The sequence below is a fragment of the Aulonocara sp. 'chitande type north' Nkhata Bay genome, linkage group LG1 (genome assembly GCF_057382095.1).
Source record: "Aulonocara sp. 'chitande type north' Nkhata Bay isolate Kocher_YH1m ecotype deep benthic linkage group LG1, A_spYH_male_GT1.1, whole genome shotgun sequence".
NCBI lineage: Eukaryota > Metazoa > Chordata > Actinopteri > Cichliformes > Cichlidae > Aulonocara > Aulonocara sp. 'chitande type north' Nkhata Bay.
The window spans coordinates 15875046-15884130 of NC_141344.1; the positions used below are offsets into that span (position 1 = coordinate 15875046).

At 39.1% G+C, this 9085-nt stretch overlaps 1 protein-coding gene across 1 annotated transcript in view; it reads right to left on the reverse strand.

Annotated features, from left to right (window-relative positions):
• Nucleotides 1-2104, reverse strand: part of tspan15 (tetraspanin 15) — a 41749-nt gene extending 39645 nt beyond the window's left edge. The window contains exon 1 of the mRNA XM_086285580.1: nucleotides 1951-2104. Within this exon, the coding sequence (XP_086141706.1) occupies nucleotides 1951-2037 (87 nt within the window). The 5' untranslated portion in view covers nucleotides 2038-2104. The remainder of the gene's footprint in view (nucleotides 1-1950) is intronic.
• Between the last annotated feature and the right edge of the window lie 6981 nt (nucleotides 2105-9085).

Here is a 9085-nt window from a genome sequence, read left to right on the forward strand (position 1 = left end):
TCAGGTGCACAGTCTGCTCTGAGACTTATTATTATCTGTAGCAATCATTTCATCATCAAAATGAGAGCAGCATCGTCAGATTGAAGTTTTTCTCAAAGGTTTCCTGGTTTTATTTGTTGGTTGCCAAATTCATAATTAAAAATCAAATTTAATAAATGACAGCAACGATAAAGGCGGGCTTCCAGCCACTCAAAAAAATACATTAATTAAAAAAAAAAAAAAAAAAAAAAAAAAAAAAAAAAAAAATAAATCACAAAGCGTCATCACAACAGGTTGCTCTGTATATTTGATCTGGCAGAGTTTGAAGCTGGAGTTTGTGTTTCCACCCAGAAAGCAGCCAGGAGATATTTTACTTGTTAGGCAAATGTGTAAACCACCACACCATTTTATTCAAATATAGATCCAATATGTAGAAGGCTAAATCAAAAATTTCTTTATAGGAAATTGCAAGTTTTAATGTAGACATGACACTAATGAAAAGGGTATGTGTTTTGGTCGTTTTAAACTGAAGCAAACTGGGTACTGTATGTTGTACGACTACTTTTAATAACCTTGAAAACCTTCAGTGTCTATATGAAGTGTGGGTCCTCACAGGGGCATACAAAATAATTTGGGACCCTCGGCTTCCTCTGCTTGGGGAGTTCCAGGTGCTTCTGTCTGGGAGATTGTGTGGTTTTCCCAAGAAAAGCTATAAAAAAAAAAAAAGAAAGAAAAGAAAAGTAGATAGTGTTGGACTACTATCTGCAAAGTTTTACTCTGCCGTGTATGTGCATGTGTTAAACTGCCTAAACTGTTCTAATGCAAGAAGCTACAATACACTCCCGCTCTTATCTCAGATGGCTTTATCACTCAAACACACACACTTGGAAAAGATGATCTGCAGGTCGTTTCCAGGCAGGCTATGTCTGTCGTTCCTGAAAAATCCTAAAGGGAAAACAAGATAACTCCCAGAAAGTCTGCTATGGCAGCATTATGCTGAGGAACCTCGATGGGAATGACTGATGATGGCTGGAGAGTTTTGACTCATTTGCAGTGTTTCATCAGTGACCTGTACAGCAGCAGTCTAAATGTAAACAAATAAAAGTAAGTCTAAATAACTTTTAGGTGGATTTTTAAAATGCATTTAATGTAATACTTTCATCATAACTGATCATTTTCCATTCAGATCCTCTAATGCGTCCTTCCTCCAAGTCAGTATGAACCTCTGCAGAATAAAAATGTCCCCATATAATTTTTCAATGCATCAGTGACCCCAAACAATCAGACAAGAAGAACAAGGAGCAGTGCAGCCCTGATCTCACACTGCCACTCAATTACAAAACCCCCAAAACATAATAAAATAAAATAAAAATGCTCCACACACTGAAAAAAATTCTACGCAAGAAAAACAGAAACTTTACTGATAGCCTGCGTGGAGTTAAGTGGTCAGCAGATTGAATGAAAAACTACTGAAGCGACGCTGCTGCAGTGCTGTCACTGTCATTTGATTTACACGTGGCTCATCGGTCCACATGACCCGTACTGTGGTACAGTGACCACGGGAGGACACAAGACTCCTGCGTGAAAAATGACGCCTCGTCCGTTCTTCCTTTTTTCTCTGTTTTAATTTAATTTAATTTACCCAGTTCTCATTCGGGTAGGGTAAAGGTAAGCAAGGAGGGTGTGGCGGCGGAAGGTTTCTGTGAGCAATATCCTACAGCACCTGTCCGTCCACAGGTGTAGCTTACAAAGCCCATGGTTTTATTAGAAAAACGAAATAAGACCGGATCACCCTTTGTCCACCCCACGGATCTGACCGGAGCTCGCATACCCACAAATCAAAAGCATTAGATAAACACACAAGCACACACATACACAAAAACACACCCAGCCTTCCCTCCCTGCCAGCCGGGATCTCCGAGCAAACAAAGCGCACACTCTAGGTTTTAGGATAATCGTGTCTGTACTCACCCACCAACAGCAGGCGTAGATGAACAGCATGAATTTGATGATATAATAGGAACAATCAGCACAACATTTAGACTCTCCCTCTGCCATCGTGTCTGGACGGAAGATAGTTTCTTTCAGCGGCTCTTTGGACTGTTGACAATTCACTTCCGCGTTGTCCTCGTCATAGCACCTGGAAACGCGCGTACAGTCTGATATATGGACGGCCGAAGGGGGCTGGTGGATGTGAGCTTGTGCAAGACTTTTAACTTGTAGAAGTTATGTGACATAAGTACATTAATAAAATCCAATTCAAATTTTATTAAGATTCAAATCTTTGCCCAATTAAGGACGTGGTCATTTTAAGTGACAGATGGGTTCGCTTCCCGTTGTTTATTGTCAAAAAATAAAACAATAAAAAACTTCTTTGATTTTTCTGGGGCTTTCTGTTCAGTTTGTTTTAAGCCTGTTTTTAATATTTTTGTTTAAACTGAGTATCTACCTGGTTTTTACTATCACAGTAAATTACAAAGGTATCTTTCAAGCTAAGCTATCCAGCATATAGTTGTTACTGATAACAAGCTCCTATGATCTTTATCCTGTCTTCCTTCTCTCACCCCAACCGGTCGCAGCAGATGGCCGCCCCTCCCTGAGCCTGGTTCTGCCGGAGGTTTCTTCCTGTTAAAAGGGAGTTTTTCCTTCCCACTGTCGCCAAAGTGCTTGCTCATAGGGGGTCATATGATTGTTGGGTTTTTCTCTGTATCTATGAAGCGCCTTGAGGCGACTTTTGTTGTGATTTGGCGCTATATAAATAAAATTGAATTGAATTGAATTGAATTGAATTGAATTGATAGGTTAAAAAACCAACACACATGATTGAAAGAGCCAAACCGGAGACCAGCAGAACAACTTATGAACAGTGCGGCTATTTCACAACATCTTCTGTACTTTGCCCAGGTATTTCTAACCCATTAACGTACACGCCTATGTAAATATCTAGAAGTTTTTGGGCAGCCTGTGTCAGCAATAGCTTCACCACACTGTGCAGGTCTACAGTTTGACGTTATTATCTGTATCTCACCATTTTATGCTGTAGGGTGTTCAGAAGTAAACATGACAAACACTGAGTTTGCATGGGACAAAATGGGACTGAGATGTAACCCTAAATTTTCATAACTCACAAATAAAAATGCAATAAACTGTGCAGGATAAATATACATTTTGCTCTATTACTGAGTAAATACAATAAGGATAAAGGGAAGCTAAAGTTTGTTCTTTTGCTTTCACGTGAAAGTCTTTATATACTCCTGTAATCTCTTTTATTTCTCTGTTATTTCAACTTCTCTTCTGTCTGGATGCATCCAAATTAAAACACAGCACAGTTTGGATGTAGCCACAGGCTGCCAAAGCTGGCAATTTTAGCAATCTTTATCTACTGTGCCCCTCCACTTCCTGTTCAGAAAGAATAGAAACTCTATTTCTAGGAACATAATGGCACTTCCTTTTTTTAGGGTTGTTTCCATCATATTTGACAAAATTTGCAAAGATGAACCGGATCAATGTTTTGGGACTTTAGAGAAGTGCATTTCCTGCAGAGCCAGTCAAAATGTGGGACATTGTTTGAAGATGTGGAACAAGGGAAAAAGGAATAAAAATGCTGTGGAGATCCACATAAAGACAGACGTCTGGACCCGAAACTATTGGGAGAAGGTAGACTCTTTCTTATCTGCTATCATTTTATTTTAAGATTAACATGGCCACAAAGTGAAGATGAATACATTCACATACTTTGATCTGAGTCTTGTTTGTACTCTAATCTGATGCTGTTGAAAGCAAAAAGTCAAGGAAAAACAAGATAAAGTCCACTGTGAACAAGATTCATTCCCTCTGTTATTAGAACAAAACAAGTATGAAATACACCAATGCAATTAAAATGTATTAACTCAGCATTTTATACAAGACTGGATTTTTCGACAAAGTGCACTTCAAGGAGACGGACTGTGTTATACTGAAACTGGTTTACTGGCACAAAGTGACTCAGAAGAGAGAGTGAATGCAACAGGCTCTGATCTGAATGCGAAGGATTTGTTCATCGAGGCTGTCATGAGATGCTGGTGGGTGGACAGGCAGACAGCAGGACGGACCAGCTCGACTAGAAAAGCAGAGCAAATATGTTGCAAAATGTACCCGGGGAAACACCAAAATACATAAATGCAATCTAGGAGCCTGAGAAGATAAGCATTTATCTTCTTACATTGGCTCCCCATTAAATACCGTATTGACTTTAAAATTCTTTTGATCACTTTTAAAATTTAAAAAAACTTGGCGTCTAGCTACCTAACTGATCTCCTGCACTTGTACAACCCCAAGAGAGCACTAAGATCTTCGAGTCAGTTGCTCTTAGTGCAACCAAGGTCTCGGTTAAAGACCTGAGGTGATCGAGCCTTTGCTATTGCTACACCTAGACTCTGGAATAATCTCCCAGCTGATATTCGCATGTCTGAGTCTATCCAATCTTTCAAATCGCACCTAAAAACTCACTTGTTTACTTTTGAATCAAACTAGTTTGACCTTCATCTGGTTTGCTCTGCACTATGCAAAAGTGTTTTTTATTCCCTGTTTGCTTGTTATGCTCTGTCCCGAATTTTATGTGTCTTGTGGTCGACTGTGAAGCACTTCGATGATGATTATTGGTCTTTCAAAATGTGCTATAGAAATAAACTTTGATTTGAAGCATTCTCCCACAGAATGCAAGCGGGCCCATATATACTGCTCCTGATGACAATGACAGGAGGCAGGTACAGTGGCTGAAAGACGGGAAACCAAAGACCCCACCAAAAGGTGAAGACAAAACCTGCCACTTCCAGCCAGAACTCAGAGACCAGAAACAACAGGAACAAACAAGTGCAGGACTATTACATAACTGGGCCCAAGCCTCAAGTGGTACAACAGGAAAGTACAGTTTCTTCAGCATGTAAATTGACCTAATGACTACCCGAATTATTGCCCCACACACGGGCATTTGTTTTATACAGATACCTGCTTACTAACCCGTCTGTCTGGCCATAAGAAATTATGTGAGATGAGCATGAACCAACCGTTAGAAATGTGTCATCGTAGCAGAAACCTGAACGGCAAACATACTCTTATCACTGTTTTCACAAAGATAAAAATGTTTGTTTTCTTTACGCTAATGCAGCAGATATATGAAGGTAAATATACTGCCAAATATTAGAGGCTGTAGAATGAAATATGTGAATGTGCAAAAAAATTTCAACTTGAGCAGCTGTTTTAACTGATTCGAGAGGCTGTGATCAGAGTTGTGGAAATAGTAAAAGAAATTAAATAAATATCAATAAAATCAGAATTACAAGTTTGAAGCTCTCAGTATATCTGTGTAAGTATCAGTCTCCACATTTATTCATATTTTTGTAACTGTAAATTTAAAACACAAGCATGTGAAAACTTTTTACAAGTGAAAATTTCAAAAAATACAAGTTCAGATTTTTTTTTTAAATTCTCACATTTTATTCTGCAAGTTCTCACATTTTGCAACATATTTACCTTCATACAGAAAGTACATCAAACATTACTCAAAACAAAAACATCTACAGTACCTTCTCTCCTCGTGGTGACATTTGGCGGAGGGACCATGCATCCCCATGCTGTGAGGGACTGGATCATTGACTGGATCACTGACTGGATCACTGGAGGGTTCTTCAAAGAATTTTCAGAGGTAGCAGCTTTAGTATGGAGGCTATTGAGCGCCAAAATTAATTAATTAAATATATTATAATAAATAAAATTTGTCATTAATTAATTAAAATTGGAGCTATATAAATAAGGCAGGAGTGACTTCCTGTGTAATTCAGTGGTGCATTTTGATGACCACAGCCGTTCACTAAACATACTCCTGTGACTGGCAAGCGCATCATGGAGTGCGTGGGAGGTATTGTCCTTATCTTGGTCAATATCTTGGTCAACTCTCCGACACCACCTTAAGAGAGTCCATCGCCACAACATTACTTTCCTTGCGGATCAGTCACTTGAGTCTGTTGGCATCTGCGACTCGATAAACAGATCCGATACACACAACTTACACATGCATATCCGATCTTCTTTAAATAACCGCCTATCAAAGAGTTCACAGCACAGACTCTATCCAAAGCAAACATTCAAATCCCTGAATATATATCAGAGGATCAGAAGACATCGGATGTGATAAACCAGTCATTAGTTTGTATATGATAAATCGCCATCCCTCGCCTTTTTAGCTGCTGTAGCGCCCTTATTGCAGTTTTCTAAGCACCAAAAGCAGCAACATCTTAATCAGCAGTGACTCGGCCAACAAAACATTTCACATCAATAGGAGGGAGCTGTGTGATTGGCTGTTTCCCCCCTCTTGGTACTTTTCTTACTTATACATCACCTTTATTACTTTCTTCAGTCAGAAAATGACCTTGGAGTGAAAGCAACAAAGAAACTCAAAGATTTTCAAGTGTTATGAAATTCAACCTTCAGCAAAATGAGAATTTTTGTGTCCTCTGGTTGCCTGGGAGTACAGACTGTCTAGTTTTTGTAAAGTATTTATTTGAGATGTGTTCAGGTGCAACTGAAGAGTCACTGCAGGTGTCTATTTCTGTGTTTGCTAGTTTAGGTGGTGAAAATGAGTTTCTTCCCCTCTTGATTAGGTTTTGACCCTTGATAGCCAGCTCTCGCCCAGATTCACTCGGGCAACCACATTTATTAAGAACTGCTACACCTTCTCAGAAACTTTAAATTTTTGGGCCTGCATCCTTCAGCGTGTCAGTCACTGGGCAAACAAGCTTGTGTGATCACATGAAAGTACACACAGGCAGTGCACATTGTACACAGTCAGCAAACTCTACCTTTGGTCATTCTGTTCACTAATTACATGCACGGGCATATGCAGTAGATTTCCCCTGCAAGGCAGGAATGTGAGGAACGGGCATGCAACGAGAAGCAGGTAACAAAGTGAGAAACTATCACAGAAGCACAAAGCACAAAAATCTACAACAGTAACAGTGAGACTGAAAAAAAAAATCACTGGAGTCACAATCTGCCTGTTTGCACTGTGAGATATGTTGTTGAATTTCTTCGAGGATAAACTCAAAGTCAATGCAATGACAAGAGGGTTTTTTTTTTTTTTACAAACAGTATAAAAGAAAGTGTACATGGCGTGTCCTTAGAGGCACCTTCTAGCTGGTGATAAGCAATGTGGATAGAAAGCACACTCTTAGAAATAGGGGCACAATATAAAAGTAAGTTTCTGTAAATACAGAACATACACTTGCTTTGAATTTTAAGTTGCAGCGTCAGGATACACTCTGACACATAAAGATAAAGAAATTATGCACAAAAATAAATTTTAATCTTAGACTTTAAATGAGACACATTTAATACAAAGTAGTATAATTTTATATCTGATTTGTATCGGTGATGTAATGGGGAGGGGGTTGCTGCCTGGTTGACTATTCCTGGTCTCTGTGTCCTCTGTGTGTCTAACAGCCTTACGTGCAAATTTTAGATAAATAAAGCTTTGAATTGCCAGCAAGACTAGGCTGAAACAAAGTCGGTACAAAAGTCAATATTTGGTGTGACCACCTTTATCCTTCAGCACAGTCTAAACTCTCTTAGGCAAGCTTTCTTTTAATTTCTTTAAGTGGTCTTCAGGAGTAGTTGTCCAGGGTTACTGAAGGACATTCAAAACTCTTCTTTGGCTGTTGGCTGCCTTTTGTTCTGTTCTCTTTCAAGATGCATCACTAATGTTGGGATCTGGACTCTGGGGAGCCCAGTCCACCACAGGTGTTCCACCAAGTGCTTTTCTATCCAGGTGTGCTTTTACTGTATTGACAATGTGTTTGGGATCATTCTCATGTTGAAACATGAAGCTGTTCCCAAGCCGATAATTTGCAGATGGTATTTTACCATGCATCAACATCTGACAGGACTTTTTTGTGTTCATAATTCCAACAATTTTGACAAGATCCACAACACAAAAAGGCTGCAAACCATGACAGAGCTTTTATCGCGTTTTGCAGATGGCTATGGACACACACTGTGGTAACACCCCCCGACCCTATTATCAAATATTAAGGACAAACTGCTCACCATGCTTAGACATGCCAGGTTTTCAGCTAATAGCTCTTTGGGACTCACCTTGTTGATGCAAAAATACAAAGATACTACTGGTCTGATGGTCATAGTATATTTAACAGCAAGAACAAAAAATATTACGCTGAAAGGTACAAAGATTTTAAAAGTTACAACAAAGTCTTGCTCCTTTAAAGCACAATGTAAAAAAAGAAAAAAATAAGGGCGAATCATTTCTTGGACATTTTCACACTTAATGAGCAAAACGTTTTCAAAAACATGATGCATCTCAGTTTCCCCTCATTCAGTGATTCAGCTATCATTACATGCTTTCCCATTGACAGATCAAAGTGCATTCATAAAGGTAAAGCTGTCACACACAGTTTTTTTTCTAAAGTAAACAGCATGTTTTAAACACTTCATCTAGATCCAGAACTTTCAGTACGTTTTTGTTCTTGTGAAGAAATGTTTGCATGACATCAACACACCAGGAATAACAGTAATTTCAATGAAAAACCACTGAGTGCACAGCAATTATCATACACTTTAAAGCCAAAGCCAACCAGCAGACCAGATCAGACCCTCTGGTGTTCAGACAACATGTCTGACAACTCTACCACTCCAGTGACAAACTGCTGCATTTGAGTTTTTGTGGCTTCATGTTTCTTCAATATAAGCACAAAAAGACTGTCTATAATTTCATGTGAAGAGAACCCTTTCCAGTCCAACACATGGATTGTTCCTAAGAACAACACACAACTCACATGTAAATACTTTTATTCAGGTTTATGTTTTACTGCAGTTTGGCAGTGATACGATCTCCTGGAGACCTGTTAGTGTTTTGTCATGTTTCAGAGGCACAGCTCTAACTGAAAGTAGACAGCTGCAGCCTTTTTAAATGTGTGACTTTTCAAAAACTGCAAGCACAGGGCTGGACTTAAACAAGTATCATGGCATGACTTTTTAACATCACTTTCAACTCTGCGGCACTTTTCTGTTTGCCTCAGATAACTGCATTAGATAAAATATCAAAACTGCTACTCTT